Source organism: Trichomycterus rosablanca, chromosome 7 (assembly GCF_030014385.1).
Source record: "Trichomycterus rosablanca isolate fTriRos1 chromosome 7, fTriRos1.hap1, whole genome shotgun sequence".
NCBI classification, from domain to species: domain Eukaryota; kingdom Metazoa; phylum Chordata; class Actinopteri; order Siluriformes; family Trichomycteridae; genus Trichomycterus; species Trichomycterus rosablanca.
In genome coordinates, this window is record NC_085994.1 from 11,265,208 (window position 1) to 11,285,758 (window position 20,551).

At 39.6% G+C, this 20,551-nt stretch overlaps 1 protein-coding gene across 1 annotated transcript in view; it reads left to right on the forward strand.

Moving 5' to 3' along the window:
* The first annotated feature begins 1,657 nt into the window (after positions 1–1,657).
* ampd2b (adenosine monophosphate deaminase 2b) overlaps positions 1,658–20,551 on the forward strand; it is a 44,003-nt gene continuing 25,109 nt past the window's right edge. Inside the window, exon 1 of the mRNA XM_062998978.1 lies at positions 1,658–1,803. Within this exon, the coding sequence (XP_062855048.1) occupies positions 1,719–1,803 (85 nt within the window). The 5' untranslated portion in view covers positions 1,658–1,718. The remainder of the gene's footprint in view (positions 1,804–20,551) is intronic.

The window sequence follows — 20,551 nt, forward strand, 5'->3', positions numbered from 1 at the left end:
ATTTAGCCATGAAACCTCCCACACTAAAATGACAGGTGTTTCAGTTTCATTGTCCAACCCCTGTAGAAGCACTTTGTAGTTCTACAATTACTGACTGTAGTCCATCTGTTTCTCTGCATGTTTTTAACCTTCTTTCACCCTGTTCTCCATGGGTCAGGATCCCAACAGGACCACCACAGAGCAGGTATTATTTAGGTGGAGGATCATTCTCAGCACTGCAATGACACTGACATGGTGGTGGTGTGTTAGTGTGTGTTGTGCTGGTATGAGTGGATCAGACACAGCAGCGCTGATGGAGTTTTTAAATACCGTGTCCACTCTATCAGACACTCCTACCTAGTTGGTCCACCTTGTAAATGTAAAGTCAGAAACATTTGCTCACCTATTGCTGCTGTTTGAGCTGGTCATCTTCTAGACCTTCATCAGTGGTCACAGGATGCTGCCCACAGGACGCTATTGGCTGGATATTTTTGGTTGGTGGGTTGGTCTCAGTCCAGCAGTGACAGTGAGGTGTTTAAAAACTGCAGCAGCGCTGCTGTGTCTTATCCACTCATACCGGCACAACACACACTAACACACCACCACTATGTCAGCGTCCTGACCATTGAAGAACAGCATGAAAGGGGGCTAACAAAGTATGTACAGAAACAGATGGACTACAGTCAGTAATTGTAGAACTACAAAGTGCTCCTATATGGTAAGTGTAGCTGATAAACAGTTATTGTAGAAACAAGATGGTGGTTTTCATGTTATGGCTGATCGGTGTATATAGCAACATAGTGGCTAAATAGCTATACAAAAACATACTGTACATGTACTATGAAAGTTTGCTTATGTTCAGTCAGTAGCAACAGACTGAACATACATTTTTGAGCAGTGATGGGAAATTTGACACTATTGGCAAAGTCAAGTTCAGTAAACACATTCCTCAACTACCCACTAGAGACCATTTAAAATCAAACCACATTCTGCATGTTTAAGGGAAGTGAAAAGAACCAAGAGAAAACCCACTAAAGCGTGGGGGAAAGACAGAATGGGGATCAAATCTAGGTCTGTAGAACCTATGTTGGTGTGCAACACCGTTCATACTAGCTGTACAATATGTCTACTCTGTCAGATTGTTCATGTGCTAGTTGCCCTGAAGGTCTATAATGAAAGGCTCTGGTTTGACAGAAAGCTTTCTGACCTTATTAGTTTAAATATTAAATCAGAGGGTCACCCATTCCATTTACAGCACCAACATAATAGACCAGTGCGACACTACTAGCTAACAGATATTTGCTTTCAGCCATGAACCAACCTCCCCCTTCCTGTGGCTGCAGTAAGAGCAACGTTCACTGTCATTTCTTTTTTGCGTCACTGCTGCCTTTTCTTGTTGCCGTACTCCACGCATTGCGCCATCATGGAGCATGCTGCTTTCATATGCCACTCTTATTCCTCACAATCAGTAACGTGCCACTCTGACACCACGGTTGTCAAGGAAACAGAGGAGTGACCGTCTGTAACAGGCTTCGATTGGGTAATATAAAAAGGTGGAGCTTGAAGCCCCGTCGCAATTCAGGAATAGGGGAACTCTCTCACTTTGGAACACCCCCTTACCGCCACTACCCTTTTTACTGCACTGCAATTCCCTGCAGACCTCTCACTCTGCCTGTCTTCCTCACCGAGGGTTCCTGTGTCAGCACTTCTTCGTTTCTGCATACAGACAAGGGGGTGAAATGTCGTCCAAGCCACAGGCAGGGAAACAGAAACCCACGTCCCCCTTCAGGAAGAGAGGGAGCCTGCAGTATGCAGCCAGCACAGGTAAGACTTGCTGCTTCTAGCACAGATGAATGGCGCATGCCATGTCTTAAAAATATTTTATAGACGCATTGACACTATTCAGATATACAGACTGGAAGAAAAACAGGAAACTGCATTTATAAGCTTTTTTTCCCCTCAAACTGAGTGTTCTATAATAGACTTCTGCAGCAGATCCTCTCCGGTTTATTATGACAAGTAAAAAACCTGTTGATTGGAGTACAAGCTATTTTATTTGGGATCTACGAGGCAATTGTTTTCTTAGCCAGTATGCATATTTCTTACACTAAATCTACAAAGAAAACTGGAAGTATTTGGTTTCAAATTGAGAGATGAGCACACCTTTGAACTGTAAATCAAAAAAAGAAACAATGCGGTAGAAATTTGCCATTTATTTATTTTTACTAACCACTTCATCCTGATCAGGGTCACTGTCTGATGGGGACAGGGTAGGGACACTCCCTTGATAGGGGGCTCTTCAATCACAGGACGTCATTCACACCTTTGTTTACTCACTCACTTCAGGAGACAGTCGACCGAATGGCATATTTTGACAGGTAGGAGGAATCCTTAAAGAAATATAGACAGAAAAAAAACATCTCACAAACAGTGAGTGAAGGTGAGAATCCAACCCAGTTTTCAGGACCCATGTTACTGTGTGGCCAATCCACAAGCCATTGGTTTGTGTGGAGCATGGCATATTGTCCTTGTGATTGCATACTCCAGTTCCTTCTATTTCAAAGCCATGCCAGTATAGGTTGATTGGCCTGTATATTGCCACCAGATGTGATTGAATGTATATTAGCTTACATTGGACTGGTTTACTGGCAAGGTTCCTGAGTATTTCCAGGATATACGTATATCAACCTTACCAAGAAGAAGAGGGTACTAACGGAACATTTTGGTAGCCCCGTGAGAAACAACACTTTTTTTTGTTTTTAATATGTGATGCTGTTGAGTACTGCTGTGGCAAATCTAGACATTTAATCAACCAGAGAAAACCTTCCTCTTTAATGACTACTTGACAAACGTTTAATTGTTATATTATTGCTATTTTGTATGGGAGCTTGGGTGGTGCAGCAGTAAAACATGCTAGCCCACTATTGCTGAGATCCAGAGCTCGAATCTCAGTGCTGTTCCAAGCCAGATATGCAGACCAGGGCAACTGAAAAAAACTGAGGAAAAAATGGTGCTGTGGATGTGGCATGATGGTCTTATTTTATGTATTTTTAATGACAGAAAAATAGGCAACTCTGGCACTGTTCAAGATCCTTTCAGCCTCAATGGTCACCAAATGCTGCATGGTGCATGACTGATATTTAAAACGTAGTTGACTAATCTCCATTGTTAGTAGTGGAAGCAAAAATTAAGTATAGATATAATAAAATTATTTTCAGAACCACAGTTAATGTCTTCACCTGTTACAGAGTATTTTGACCTGCTGCTCTTAACCGTCGTCCTGAATTTTTTGCTGCTGTTTTTGCCACTAAAATTTGTAAGATTTTCCACAATTGGACATCATCCAGTCAACAGCTTCCCATAGTGGATCATTTCTGACTTATCAGTCTTACTTGTTGAATACTATGTGAACGTTAACAAGAGCAGGTTAAGGAGGAGGGGTGCAAGCTAACATATCTGTTGATGCATGCTCAATAATCCAGGTACACAAATCCACAAAGTTGAATCAGTTCATCTGGACATACAGTGGTGTTAAAAAAAATAGCAGTCCAACACCATTAACCTGATAAATCACTGTTTTTAGTAGAAGTGATATTTCTGCATAGCAAAAAATTTACTTGAAAGTGTAGTAGAGTAATGAAAACAAAACAAACCCAACAATTAGAACATGTATGCCACTCATTATGAGTAATCGAAGCATTGATTGAAAGGGGGTTGTTCAAAATAATAGCAGTGAGGAGTTCAATTGGTGAAGTCATTAATTATGCAGAAGAACGGGTGTCAATTTTGGCCCTTATTTAATGTAGGAGGGTGGCAAATGTTGCACAGGTTGGTCATAGCGCATTTCCTTCTGAAATACTGGGTAAAATGGGTTGTTCCAAGCATTGTTCTGATGAACAGCGTACTTTGATTAAAAAGTTGATTGTAGAGGGAAAAAACATACAGAAAAGTGCAGCAAACTATAGGCTGCTCAGCTAAAATGATCTCAAATGCCTTGAAGTGACAACCAACACCTGAAAGATGCGGAAGGAAGTGTGGAACTACTGTTCAAAAGGATCGAAGAATAGCCAGAATGGCAAAGGTTCAGCCAATGATCACCTCCAGAAAGATCAAGGAACATCTGAAGTTACCAGTGAGTACAGAAGATGATTAAGTGAAGCCAATTTACCAGCAAGAACTCCTTGCAAAGTCCCGTTGTTAAGAAACAGACGTGTCCTGAATGGGTTAAAATTTGCCAAAGAACACATTGACTGGTCCAAAGAGAAATGGCTTAACATTTTGTGGACTGGTGAAAGCAAAATTGTTCTTTATGGGTCTAGTGGCCATAGACAGTATGTCAGACGACCCCCGATCACTGAATTCAAGCCCAAGTTCACTGTGAAGACAGTAAAGCATGGTGGTACAAAATGATGATGGGGATGTTTTTATACCATGGTGTTACGCCTAGTTATCTCATACGAGGGATCATGGATCAGTTTAAATATATCAGAACACTTGAGGAGATCATGTTGCCCTATGTCGAAAAAGAAATGTCCTTAAAATGGGTGTTTCAACATGACAATGACCCAAAACATCTTGATTACTGACAAACAAGATTGAGGTAATAGAGTGGCCAGCCCAATCCCCTGAATTCAATCCCATAGAGAACTTGTCTTCTGACATCTGAAACATGTTTTTTTGAGGCAAAACCCAAAAATGCAGAAGAACTGTGGTACGTAGTCTGATCATCCTGGACTGGAATACCTGTTCAGAGGTGCCAGAAGTTGGTCGACTCCATGCAACACAGATCTTACAAACAATTGTTATATTAAATATTAGTTCAGTAATTTAAAGTAAAGTGAAACCTCAAAAAAATTTTCATGTTATAGATAATTTTTTTTGTTTTTTTAAGAAAAATGCTGGCACTGCTATTTTTTTGAACAACCTAATATTCATTTTTCTTAATTTTCTGTAAAGGATGAACGCAAACTGGCTATATTTTAATAATGTTTTGATTTAGAATTGAAAGTGTAGTATTTTCAATGCATTTGCATTTATGGAAATAAAAGTTATTATAATGATTTTGTGCTTTATTCGGTTTTTTGAAATCACTGCTATTTTTTTGAACACTACTGTAAGTTTGTTGTAGAGATACGTTTCGTCACTCAATCCGAATTACTTCTTCAGTCTGAGCTGGTGTTGAATACCCCAACCTTATATGCAGTTGATTTGCATAACAATGGAACTGGTGATCAGGTCCATATGAAATTCACAATGACCATTAATTACAATGGCCATGTGTGTCTTTCACACATGATTGGGGTAACGCAGATCCGAAATGCTCCCTGCAGAAAACAGTTCTAGAAACACACAATTCTGCCATGCAGGAACTGCTGACCATCATTTTAAGATAAACAAGTAAACATTGCGTAATGTTTACATAAGACACAGCTTCCAGACACCAAAGCAGTTTCTTTTATAACACATCTATTCTTTGCATCTCCTATTGTAGCAATCACAAAAGCAGACTTCTTCTTCTTGACAACACTTGATTTAGGGCGGCACAGTGGCTAAGTAGCACTGTCGCCTCACAGCAAGAAGGTCCTGGGTTCGATCCCCAGGTGGGGCAGTCCGGTCTGTGTGGAGTTTGCATGTTCTCCCCGTGCCTGCGTGGGTTTACTCCAAGTGCTCCGGTTTCCTCCCACAGTCCACAAACATGCAAGTGAGGTGAATTGGAGACACTAAATTGTCCATGACTGTGTTCGATATGACCTTGAGAAGTGATGAACCTTGTGTAACGAGTAACTACCGTGTGTCTGTCATGAATGTAACCAAAGAGTGTAAAACATGACGTTAAAATCCTAATAAACAAACAACACTTGATTTATACATGCTGCATAATGCAGTCAGCTACTGGCCATAAAAAATCTATTCAACAAAAGCCATTCTGCTCCCAGAGGAAACCTAAAAAGCGGATTTATTATTTTAACCAGAGCATCAAGTTTCTGCAGATGAGAATTATCTGACTATTTTGCACTGCTGGTATTGAATTAAAATGATTATCTAAGCCATTAACCAAAGTATGTGGGCTGTTTTTGTTTAACAAGGGAAGTAAAATCTGCTGATTTAATAACTTATTTGATTATAAGGGAAGAAAATGAGACAACATTTCTTTTGTTTTTTTAAAAGTGGAAGTTTTGTAAAGGTTTGTTACAACGAGTTGTCTAAAACAGTGAGTAGAAAACAAGTACACTACATTTTTAAAATATATTTTTACCTCATAATCTAGATTTAATTCAAACGTTCCCACAATTTCTTTTGATTTTAAACTAAATATGAACAAAAGTATGTATGTATATCCATATATATATATATATATATCACCAAAAAAGTTTTACAGACCAGAAATGAAACATGATAATAGTTTGATGTAGGGATGCATCGATACCATTTTTTCCCAACCGAGTACGAGTACAAGTACATGTATTTTTGTACTCGCCGATACCGATACCTAACAGTTGCTTGGGTTGCCATCACTAATTGTAAAAAAAAAAAAACACCGCACAGACATCATTGAGAAAGCTTCTGACAAGCTAACGTTAACGTTCATTAATAAACGCACGTAATTAACGTTGTGTACATCATACATGCGATGCGATTCTGCTGATTGAAATATTTACTTTAAAAGGATAATACAGTCCGATCCCACCTGAGCCGATTCTATCAGCACATACATTCGTGGTTCACCTCGGTAAATCGTAAACGACTCTGAGTCGGCTCCCGCTCTGTGGTAATAACCAGTATAATTAAGCCTGAGCTTTATAATGTAAGTGAGTCACACAAAATGTTCTGTAGTATTTGGTGTTTATTTACAACCGCATCATTCATTATAACAGTAAACACGGAGAGATGACTGAGAAAAGAAACTTACGCTGCGCTTAAAATGAGTCGACTCCTGAATCACTTGTATCGACACTGTGAACAGAGTATTGAACACAAACACGCTGCTTTTGTAACCGGTTATCTTCACTGTTAGCTCTATTTTGAAGGGTTTTTTTTTTCAAACGGAACTAAATAACATTAAACGTGCGTGTGAGCGTGGTCAGTGAGAATAATTCAATCTGTCTCCCGTGGGTGAAAAATGAATTGCTTTAGTTTTAGAAGTAAAAAAAATCTCGCAATGTCACCCCCCCAGACAAGCACTGCCGCCCCACAGGTTGAAAATCCCTGCGTTAACGCAGCAACGTGCACTAGGTACAAGGTATCGGATGTTTAGTATCGGAGCCTCGTTTGCGAGTACGAGTACGAGTTAATGAGCGCGGTATCGGGCTAATACCCGATACTAGTATCGGTACTCATGCATCTCTAGTTTGATGCATTAAAATTTATTACAGAGATTTCTATAATAGAAAGCACAAGCTTCAACTATTTCTATAGCTGCATTTCTACCATTTATACATATACACATTAAAACCACCTCCTTAATTCTACACACTGTAGAGTCTATCAGCTCCACTTAACAAATAGAAGCACTTCGTAGTTCTACAATTACTGACTGTAGTCCATCTGTTTTTCTGCATGCTTTGTTAGCCCCCTTTTATGCTGTTCTTCAATGGTCAGGACCCTACAGAGTAGGTATTATTTGGGTGGTGGATTATTTTCAGCACTGCAGTGACACTGACATAGTGGTGGTGTGTTAGTGTGTGTTGTGCTGGTATGAGTGGATACGTTTTTAAACACCTCACTGTCACTGCTGGACTGAGAATAGTCCACCAACCAAAAATATCCAGCCAACAGCGCCCCGTGGGCAGCATCTTGTGACCACTGATGAAGGTCTAGAAGATGACCAACTCAAACAGCAGCAATAGATGAGCGATTGTCTCTGACTTTACATCTACAAGGTGGACCAACTAACTAGGAGTGTCTAATATAGAGGACAGCGAGTGGATACAGTATTTAAAAACTCCAGCAGCACTGCTGTGTCTGATCCACTCATACCAGCACAACACACACTAACACACCACCACCATGTCAGTGTCACTGCAGTGCTGAGAATCATCCACCACCTAAATAATACCTGCTCTGTGGTGGTCCTGTGGGGGTCCTGACCATTGAAGAACAGCATGAAAGAGGGCTAACAAAGCATGCAGAGAAACAGATGGACTACAGTCAGTAGTTGTAAAACTACAAAGTGCTTCTATATGGTAAGTGGAGCTGATAAAATGGACAGTGAGTGCAGAAACAAGGAGGTGGTTTTAATGTTATGGCTGATTGGTGTATATTGCTATATTGCTTGCCTGATAAGCTAAAAAAAAAAAAAAGCTATTAAACAAAGCAAGTGCATTGTTTTTGTTTTAGATGGAAATAATTTCTGCCAATTTGATACATATTTGATTAAAGTTTTTGTTGAAATACAGTCAGAAAAAACAAGTAATCATCCATTTTCTAGTTGTTTTCCTTTGCTTGTGTGCAGTTTCCACCCACTTCTTTCACACCAGAAAGTGGTTGGTTCTAACAGAGAGCCAAAATGCTACATAAATTGGATTTGAGTCAGGACCTAGAGTGAAGAAAAAATGTTAATCTAAGGCTTTGGGTTTTTCCCATCATTTTTCCCTCATCATTTTGAATTGGAAGTTTCTGGGCACAACCTTTAACATTACAAGAGTCGGTCGTCAAAATTGGGCATCAAGGCAAGAAAGACCTTTAAATCTTTTCTGCAGAGACAGAAGAGCCTGTCGGACAGATAATCATCCCTGCAGCACTACATGAATCAAACGTTTATAGCAAAGTAGCAAGACAGAAGCCACTGCTGAGTAAAAGGCATATGACGGCTTGCTTGGAGTTTGCTAAATGGCATGTAAAGGAAACGTGAGGAAAAAGATTTAGTGGTCTGATGAGATGAAGATTTAACTCTTTTTGGCAGAACAGCAAACACTGTGTCTACCAAAAACAGGCTCTGCATATGACCCGGCTAATACCATCCCTATAGTCAAAGATGGTGGCAGCATCATGCTATTGAGGTGCTTCTCAGTGACGGGGACAGTGGGACTGGTAAGAATTCAGAGATGGGTAAATACAGTTAAGAAAAGTCCAGATTGCAAACTGGGGCAACTGTCTAACAGCCAAAACAACTCTGTGACTTAAAGACAAGTTTCGAAATGGTGTTAAGTGGCCTAACCAAAGCCTAGACTTAAACCCCATTAACATCTGTAGAGAGGCTTGAGGATGGCAGGTCACAGATGGTTGCTATCTAATCTGATGGAGCTTGAAAGGATCTGGCATGAAGAATGGGATAAACTGCCCAAATCCAGATGTGCAGCTGTAGTTGCTGTCAAAGATGCTTCTACCAATGTTTAAATAAAGGGTCTGAATATTTTTGTGAATTAGATTTCAGTTTTTAATTTTATATAATTCATATATAATCCATATATAGTAGATTGAATAAAATGTTGATTATATTTATAAGAGTATTAAATGTACCTAGCTGGTACTGAAACATTTGAACATTTTCATAAAATAACTCTGCACTTAAAGAACTCCAGAAATTTTCAGAAGCTCTTAGTCATACATCGCCCACTTAACAAGCACAAATTATGCAGTGATTGCTTCGTGGGAGGACCCTCCCCGCTGTGTGATAACAGCATGGTTAGCCTGACAGCATAATGGCCTCATTACTGTCTACACAAAATACACAAAGTAGAACACACACTGCAATGAGAAACATTTGGATTTAATAGTGACTCAGACTAAGCAGAGTCCATTAGTCGTGAAAAGTGCATTCAGACTGCTCTCTAATTGCTTAATGTTTTTATTTATTTATTTGTTTATTTTTTTATTTTCACTGCAGACTTTCCAGCTAAATATTAGATTAAATTAATATATTACACAACCTGACTTTTTTTTTGTTGCTTTTTTTCCCAATTTTCCACACCCTGATCAACGCATTATTCCTTGTCTCTGTGCAGGCGCCATCAATAAGCCAGCAGAGGTTGTAATTGCATCAGTTATAAGGTCAGCCAATCGTTGTTCATGTAGGCGCCCAACCTGCCGGATGGCAGAGCTGAGTTTTGAACCGACAAGTTCGAAATGCCAGCTCTGGTGTGCTAGCGTGTCTTACCGCTGCACCACCAGAGCGCCGTCATTTTTTTTCCTTAATTTTTTTTTACTGACCACTTCATCCTGTTTACTGGACGGACACCAAGGCAGTAAACCCTAGACAAAGGGTCAATTCACTAAAGAACACCACACACGTTTACTTACACTCACACTTAGTGATAATTTGGATCAGCCATTTACCTGGATGTTTTCTGGGAAAAACCTAGTAGTACCCAGTGGAAAAAAACCCTAGTAAACATCGGAAAAAATATGCACAAGGAAGACTGAATGCTCAAAATAATAGAGTAAATATCCACAGTGTACTCCTGCCCTGGGCTATTTTATCTTGGTGGTGCCAGACCCACCCCGGCCCCGTTAATGATGAAGTAGTTACAGTATATTACCCTGGTACAATATAGTATTGTAAAATGACATGTCTGAGGAACAACACACACAGGGCTCTTTTGTAAATGTTATAAATCATAGATATGAGGATATACTATGTAGTATAAAAGTGAACTGGTTAATATTTAATAGTTTTACACCCCATTTCCGGGAAAAGTTGGGACGTTTTGTAAAATGCAGCAAAAACAAGAATGTGTGATTTGTTCATTCTCGTGAACCTTTACTCACCTGGCAAATGTACAAAGATTTCCCATGTGTTATTCACCAACTTGATTATACTTTAAATATCAACAAATGTAAAACTTGAATGCCTGCACTTGCAACCCATTCAAACAAAGTTGGGAAAGAATGATATTTACCACAGTTTCTTTTCTATTAATGACAGTTTTTATTTGTTTGAGAACTAAAGATACTAACTGTTGCAGATTTGCAAGTGGAATATGTGCTTGATACAAAACATCAGCTGCTCAACAGCCTGTGATGACTGTTGTCTGATTCTCCTCTTCATACTGCACCAAACATTTTTATTAGGAGAAAGATCTGGGCTGCAGGCAGGCCAGTCAAGCACAAACTCTCTCTGTGTATGAAGCCATGCTGTTGTAGCACATGCAGAATGAGGCCTGGCCTCTTCTTGCTAAACTAATTATGGATTTCTTTAAGGGAGATACACTGATAAGGCATAACATTATGACCTCCTCCTTGTTTCTACACTCACTGTCCATTTTATCAGCTCCACTTACCATGTAGAAGCACTTTGTAGTTCTGCAATTACTGACTGTAGTCCATCTGTTTCTCTACATACTTTTTTAGCCTGCTTTTACCCTGTTCTTCAATGGTCAGGACCCCCACAGGACCACTACAGAGCAGGTATTATTTGAGTGGTGGATCATTCTCAGCACTGCAGTGACACTGACATGGTGGTGGTGTGTTAGTGTGTGTTGTGCTGGTATGAGTGGATAAGACACAGCCATGCTGCTGGAGTTTTTAAACACCTCACTGTCACTGCTGGACTGAGAATAGTCCACCAACCAAAAATATCCAGCCAACAGCGCCCCGTGGGCAGCATCTTGTGACCACTGATGAAGGTCTAGAAGATGACCAACTTAAACAAAATGTTGTCAGCTCATCATCTAAAACTTAATCCCAGCAAGACAGAGATGTTGCTCATTCCCGGAGATCAATCTCCAACCCAGGACCTAGTCATTTCTCTTGATGACTCCCAGATCAGACCATCTAATAAGGTAAGAAGCCTTGGTGTTGTCCTGGATAACCAGCTGACCTTCTCTCCTTATATAGCCAACATGACAAGATCGTGCCGGTTCCTCCTGTACAACATCAGAAAGATTCGGCCATTTCTGTCCAGGAAAGCTACCCAGATTATGGTCCAATCACTTGTAATCTCACGGTTGGACTACTGCAACTCCCTCCTGGCAGGAGCTCCCATGTCCACTATTAAACCCTTGCAGCTCATTCAAAATGCAGCTGCCCGTCTGGTTTTTAACCAGCCCAAACACTGCCACATCACCCCACTGCTGCGTTCTCTTCACTGGCTTCCTGTAGCTGCACGCATTCAGTTTAAAACACTGATGCTCGCCTACAAAGCCAAAAATGGACCAGCCCCAAGCTACCTTCGTGGTCTAATCAAACCCCACTCTGTACCACGCAACCTCCGAGCCACTAGTCTCGCTCGACTTGAGCCTCCACCCAGGACTAAAGGAAGACAAGCATCAAGGCTCTTCTCTGTTCTAGCACCCAAGTGGTGGAATGAACTTCCTCTGTCTGTCCAAACATCTGAGTCTCTTGCTGTCTTTAAAAAACGATTAAAAACCCACCTCTTTACTAAGCACTTAAGCTGACTTGTACTTATTTACTAACATTTTTTCCATTTAAAAAAAAAACTTTAGTTCTAACAGGTTTCAGCAGATTTGTGTTCTTCGACTGTTGTTTACTAAAACTTGAGAAATGAAATGTTTACTATGGAAGCACTTCTGTAAGTCACTCTGGATAAGAGTGTCTGCTAAATGCAGAAAATGTAAAATGTAAATGTAAACAGCAGCAATAGATGAGCGATCGTCTCTGACTTTACATCTACAAGGTGGACCAACCAGGTAGGAGTGTCTAATAGAGTAAACAGTGAGTGGACACGGTATTTAAAACCTCCAGCAGTGCCGCTGTGTCTGATCCACTCATACCAGCACAACACACACTAACACACCACCACCATGTCAGTATCACTGCAGAGCTGAGATTCATCCACCACCTTAATAATACCTGCTCTGTGGTGGTCCTGGGAGAGTCCTGACCATTGAAGAACAGCATGAAAGGGGGCTAACAAAGCATGCAGAGAAACAGATGGACAACAGTCAGTAATTGTAGAACTACAAAGTGCTTCGATATGGTAAGTGGAGCTGATAAAATGGACAGTGAGTGTAGAAACAAGGAGGTGGTTTTAATGTTATGGCTGATCAGTGTATGTCCATTTCAAATCCTAATATACTGTACATATTACCTTCACACATATGCAAGTCACTCATGTCATGTACAGATGTTTACCATGACAGATGTTGGCTTTTGCTGATAAAGTTTTGGATAATCCTTTTTGTCTTTGGCATACAGAAATCAAGCTGAAAAGTGAACGCATCTGACCACAGCACATGGTGACACAGACTGAGACTGTAGATGGTAAAAGCTCAAAATCATTTACAGTCTTGCATTTGAAGTTTCTTTTTTAACTAATTAACAGTTTCTCCACAACGTTTGAAACAAAGTCATGAACAAAGACCCATGTCTTTGGTGGACTTACCTTTTTGTTATCAATTCACCTGCTTATTGTTAAATATTTTAAACCAGTGTAAGTAAAATGTTTAGTGAACTTGGGTTGGGGTAAGGTCTTTTTTGCCCCATCCCAACTTTTAAATGTGTAGCTGGCAAAATATTCAAAACTTCTTAATATTTAAAAAGATGGTCAACTACTTCATTGCTCCACTGTATACTTGTTTGTAGCAGTAAGGCAAACACTTAAACACATATCAGTTTGCACTTAAGACTTTGCACTTTGAACTTGTGTAGTAGAAACCTCTGAGAACATTAAGAACTTGCTCAGTGGCTCATTTGTTCCTGGGGGAGTGGGGGTTCTGGACATCACCCTCTCTGAATCATGGCTCTCTTTCTTCTTCATAACATAATTTAGGCCAATTACTTAAGTCATGATTCATGTGACTCACCAGACCAAAATGTCTCCTATGACACCATAAAGAACCTATAGAGAGCAGTAAAACAAGTATGTATAATATTTAATATACTTTGAGTTCACATATATCACCACAAATAAATGTCACTTGTTCTTTAAGATGTCCATGGTAAGAAATACCAGTAGTTTAGTTTTGATTTGTTACTCTTGGCTGGCAATGCTCATGTGGTGCAGTAAATTGCACTAGCCCTCTACCGCTGAGATCCAGGGTGTGATTTCTCTGCAGTGCTGTGGCTGGTTGGGCATCTACATACAGACATAATTGGCTGTGTCTGTGGGGGGTTGCGGGTAAAGGTTAATTTTATTTTTATGTAGTATAATTGTTTAACTAGGCTTCCATCTCAGATTATGTCTTAATAGCTGTCCTAGTCATCATCTGTTGCACTTTAAAATAGATTAAATGATTTTTATATGAGGTAGACAGGTCAGTGTTCCCATTTCACAGACCAGTGGTTCTCAACATACAGCCTGTGAGTCACGTATTGCCTGCTATGACCCTGAGTTCACACTTACAGGGGCACAGCACCACTAAGTGGCTGAAAGTAATTGCCTTTTTAATGAGAGATCACAATCTACAGTGATTGAGAAAGAAGAGGCCATTAGCAACGCAAAGTGAGCAATGTCATTAACGCTATTCTAGACAAGACTGAGCAAAGATGAACCTTATGCTAATGAGGCCAGTGTGAAACATATTCCCCATTTAATTCCTAATTTAAGTCTGTTTTACAGACGAAAATGTTTGTTTTATTCACGCATGAACAGCCAGTAATGGACCGTAGTTCTCTTAAACCACCATTCTGTGTCTCAAACCGTTCACCATCAGTGGTGTCACATCACAGCTTATGTGAATCTAAACACACGTGATAATACTGAGTAACTCAATACAGTGGTCCCTTGTTACTCAACGTCCCCTAAACGTCCCCTATAATTTGTACCCTTAAACTCAACGTGTTCAGTTTGTTTTAAAAAAAATTATTTATTTAATTTCAAATTAACAATGAAAAGTTGCTTTGTTCAGCGCTCGGCTTGAGCGGTACCGTAATACGTCATCAAAATGTGCATGTGAGACAAAAATGCATATGTGTGGAATAAAAATCAGATTCACTCTGACAGCTCCATGTGTATCTGTGTTTAGCAGGATTTTCCTCACTGTTTCACTTTTAAACTTGTGTTACAGCTCGAGGTTCTGAAAAAATGGTAAGAATAAGCTTTTTATTTCAGTGTTTTTATATTTGTGCATTAACAGGTTTTCCATACATCCTTATGGGAAAAAATACCTTTAAACTCAACGCCTTTTAAACTCAATGCCACTCCCAGAACCAACTGCTGTTGAGTTTCAAGGTACCACTGTACTTCACAGTTTTTGATTTGCTTGGAAATATGTGTTGTTCTTACTGTGTATAGTAAAACAAATTTCTATAGTCTTTAAAGATAAAAGTAATTTGTCTTTCCTAATAGACAAAAAGTTGCAGGTAAAAACAGAGTGGAGTGACAACAGCATTAATTGTCTTGTAGCTATGACTAAGTTTGTGTGTCTAGTTAGCAGATTCAGTGTGGACCACTATGTGAAGATGTTTTTTTTTAATTAATAATAAATAAAGCTACAATAAAGCTGCTGTTGTTTGTAATTTGGCAACCCTGCCAACAGATTTATGCAAGGCTAAACTTAAGGAGTGGAACTCCCTACCAGTGATCAGCAAACAGTTAGTTTTGATGTAAATTTAAATTTACATTTACGGCATTTAGCAGACTCTTTTATCCAAAGCGACTTACAGTACTGTGCCAGTATATTGTCTAAGCAATCAAGGGTTAGGGGCCCTGCTCAAAAGCCCAATACGGGCTTAAACCAGCGACCTTTCGATTATTAGTCCAGTACTTTAACCACTAGGCTACAACTGTATGTATGGTCATATAGAGTCTATGGCCTGTGAGACTTTTTCGACCACTGTTGCAGCCCAGCTAATAAAATAGTTTTGAATAATTAATAAGACCAACAGTGTGGAGGACCTGTGCATCTAGCCATATATTTTCACCCCTTTGTATTATGCCACAGTGCCTTTATAATCATTGCAGATCTTTGTACTTTAACCTTTGTGGTTGTGGCCTAGGCCCCTCCAGAATCGTTTCCACAGTGTAGCAAGGGGTGGTACTTCTTTAAGTGTTTTTTAACATATGTTATATTCTATGTTATATTCATATGTTATATTCTAGCACTAGCTTTCAGATTGTTTCTACTTAAAGTGGTTTTCTTGTGATATTTATGACTTTATCCATTTCTGTTAAACTAAAACTGTTCGATCAACAACAGGTAGGAACAACAAAAAAGCAATTCATTTATCCTCATGTATGATTGTAGATTTTCTGCAAATGATTGTAAAGACGCATCTATGAATGATTTACCCCAAATCAACCTTTGGGGAGAAAACTAGGCTTGTGGTGGGGTGCATTATTAAGTAATATCCACTAGATGGCGATATCAGGTCAAAAGCACAGTATACACTAACGCATAAGCAGAAAACATTGTACTTACTAACATCACTCATTATTTTATAGGCTGCATCAATGCTTGAAGGGGTAATAAAGTATCAGTTCTCTCCTTATTCACATGTTGCCCTGTGTATCAGCCAGTATAATCGAATCATTAAGTAATACATTCTTACTTTACATTACATACATACAATGGGAACAGGTGAGCATTATGTAGTGGCGCCAGGTAATCCAGTTTCAATATGGGTACTGTAAATCACCCAGAACCTGATAATGGAGAGGGAAAAAAGAACAAGTCGTAAACACCAACGTAAAATGTAGGAATGCCAGTATGACACTCCATTTTGAGCACTGGGGTGCATCTACCACACTTGCACATTGTACATGTAGCCTACATGTACAATTTGTAGCCCATGACGACTGTTGAGTATTTGGGTGGTGGACTATGTGGGGTTAGATGTTTGCTTTTAACCACTGAGGACCAAATCACCAGACTGATCCACTGGTTCAATCTTTAACATCTGCTGCATTTTATGTTTCAGTCAGAGATTATTTTGGGCAGATACCGTCTAAGGATAAGCAGACAATCTCCTGAACTCACATTTCCTTACAATTTGTTCACACATATAATTAGTTTCTTCCCCAAAGGCTCATTTGGGGTAAATCATTTGGGGTAAACCATTCATAGATGCGTCTTTACAATAATTTGCAGAAAATCTACAATCATACATGAGGATAAATTAATTACTTTTTGTTGTTCCTACCTGTTGTTGATCATACAGCTTTAGTTGAACAGAAATGGATGAACTCATATATTTGACAAGAAAACCACTTTAAGTAGAAACAATCTGAAAGCTAGTGGTAGATTGTTAAAAAAACACAAAGGTTAAAGTACAAAGATCTGCAATGATTATAAAGGCACGGTGGCATAATACACAGGGGTAAAAATATATAGCTAGATGCACAGGTCCTCCACACTGATGGTCTTATCAATTATTCAAAACCATTTTATTAGCTGGGCTGCAACAGTGGCTGAAAAAGTCTCACAAATGATTAATAATGTTTAATAACTTCTTAACAATGTTTGAACGCATGTAGAGAAGTCATGTTCCTGACACCTTTCTTTGAAGTAATCATTTCCACTCTTAACTTCTCTATAAATTGTCTATTTTTCTAAATTGTGCACTTAGGTACAGTATTTGCATTATTACTAACTTGTTATAGCTAGTATATAACAATTGATACTAACTATGAATAAATATGTAGTTTAGAGACAGACAATGCATTGATCTTATTCATTGTTCAGTCACAGTGAATCTTTTTCCCCAGCAACACAACACAGAGCTTGTTGATTTTCCCCAAGAGTTGGAATTTGAACTGAGCTGTTTGTAAACAAGGTCTATGCATTCTCGTGGCTAATTTGAGAACATATTAGGAGCTGTGTTTATACTACTTCTTCATCGGCTTTGTTGAATGGATCATTAGACGGCTTTCTAAGCTGAAAAGTTGTAAAGTAAATTACACAATTTACATTCTGATGTTATAAATAATCTGTAAATATCTGTTTTGGGTGGGTACAACTTGAGGAACAATGGATTAGCCTTGAAGAGGTTCTGGGGGAACACTACCAATATGGTCACCAAAAGGTGGAATTGACTCTAATTTTTTACAGTCTTTTTTAGAGTCTGTTATGCTAAGAAAAACCTCATCTTCATAAGGTATTCTGTATAAATATCCCAGTTGTATTTTGAATACATGACTTTTCATGTATTTTAACTGAATGTAATACTTACACTGATCAGCAATAACATTAAAACCACCTCCTTGTTTCTACACTCACTGTCCATTTTATCAGCACGACTTACCATAAAGAAGCACTTTGTAGTTCTACAATTATTGACTATAGTCCATCTATTTCTCTACATACTTATTTTTTAGCTTTCAATATTTTTATTCAATGGTCAGGACCCCCACAGGATTACCACAAAGCAGGTATTATTTAGATGGTGGATGATTCTCAGCACTGCAGTTACAATGACATGGTGGTTTGAGTGGAGAAGACACAGCAATGCTGCTGGAGTTTTTAAACACCGTGTCCACTCACTGCTTACTCTATTAAGACACTCCTACCTAGTTGGTCCAGCTTGTAGATGTAAAGTCAGAGACGATCGCTCATCTATTGCTGCTGTTTGAGTTGGTCATCTTCTAGACCTTCATCAGTGGTCACAGGACGCTGCCCACAGGGCGCTGTTGGCTGGATATTTTTGGTTGGTGGACTATTCTCAGTCCAGCAGTGACAGTGAGGTGTTTAAAAACTCCATCAGCATTGCTGTATCTTATCCACTCATACCAGCACAACACACACTAACACACCACCACCACGTCAGTGTCACTGCAGTGCTGAGAATAAACAACAACCCAAATAATACCTACTCTATAGTGGTCCCAGGAGAGTCCTGACCATTGAAGAACAGCATGACAGGGGGCTAACAAAACATGCAGAGAAACAGATGGACTACAGTCAGTAATTGTACAACTACAAATACGTGGACAATACGTGTAGAAACAAGGAGGTGGTTTTAATGTAATGGCTGATCGGTGTAAATCAGAAGAAAGTATATTCTATTTTAAACAGTGAAGTATTTTGCCCAACCATTTTCTGTGCTCAGTACACTAGGAGATTCCCACCCCCATCCTCTCCTCCCTCTCTGAACACCCAAACATCAGCATTTTCACATGCATTGCAGTCCTTACACTGCATCGCAGAGCTGCACTATAGTGGGGGAGTGAAACAGAAACAGAGGCCCTTCTATCTACAACAGCAGCAGGGGTGCTGCCTAGCTTCCCCCGGCCCTGCAGCCAGATGGTACGGCCGGACCTGCGTGTCAGAGATATTTAAATGAGCACAGGAATGACAGAGGCTGCCTTGGACAGCTGGCACAAACCAGGAAGAGAAGAGAGAGGGGGGGAGAGCATCCACTGGTCCCGTCGGCTGAGTTTACTGTATGTATGGATGAGTAATACAAACAGTAACAAGCATGCGTGTGATTGAGTGAATGAATGAGATGGAGCTTTTACTGTAGATGTGTGTCGTTTCAGAGAGTCTGTGTGATGTGGCAGCCCCCACCTCCTTCCCTCCCTCTTCCCTCCCTCTCCTATTTCTCCCTGTCTAGCTCTGTCCTGTTTGGATGTTTTATTTAAGAGGAACAACAGACATCCCAGTAGTAACAGTAATCCATCTCTGTTCCACTGTCTCTGTTCCACTGGATCATCCAGACAATAACACGATGCTTGTTCCCTATCACCTCTCTCCTCTTTTCTGTTTTCCCCCTCTGTTTTTATCTTTCTCTCTATTCCTAAACCCTCAGCTGTTAGGTTACCAGTTTATTCTATTCTTTTTGTGTTGAGTTTGGTGTGTGTATGTGTGTGTGTTATGTGTGTGAGAGTGTGCAGAGAAAAGCTATTTCAGCAGAATGTTTATTGACTATGCAGTACTGCTTTCTGTGAAGGTGCTGAGGGTGAAGTGTGTAGGGTAGAGTGCAGTATTAAAGGCGGCATATTAAAAGGACCTCAGAGAGAAAGGAAATGAGATGGAAAGTGGAGGCGGGGGGAGATTAAGTGCTGTCTTGTTTTACAAAGTGTGTGTGATTCTGCTAAGGACAGGCAGACAGTGCCATATGTTCGGAAATCTCATAACCAAATGTTACTAATTTTATAATGCAAATTTTTCTGGAGTTGGATGTCTGAACATTTTTCATCTACTTGTGTTAGTGTTACTTATGCGTGTATTTGTACCAAAATTGTACAGTTGCGATGAAAAGTTTGCACAAAGTTTGGAATAACCTGGGATAATGCATTACCTGCTTATAAAATTGGGTCAGATCTTTCTTAAAGGCGGCTTTATGATGCTATGGTTCATACAGGCTTCAGATGTCACTCATCTCCTCTCACCTCTGGAGATGTGTAAATGAGGACATCAATGTCAGTCAGTTCAGGAGCTTGTTGGAAGCAGATACAGCAGTCCCAAACCAGAAAATACTGTTTTAAATAGTATACCAGATTACTCACCGGGAGTGTAACTATACTGAAAATCCAGTTAGTTCAGTAGTATGCAGTTTGGAATGATGCCTGTGGTTTAAAATGAGTGTTAAGCAGTAGTAACTGTGTACTTTATGTGGTGGTCATATTTACATTTTATCCACATTTAGCTCTGCAAGTAGCAGTGCAACTTTAATATTTGTTTCATAGTTGTATTAAGCTGCTGTAACTATTACATTTAGTGGTTTTTATCTCCCTCATCATAGATGTTCTGCGAAGATTAAATCAAGAGCACTACATGCAGGAAATAAAGTGAAA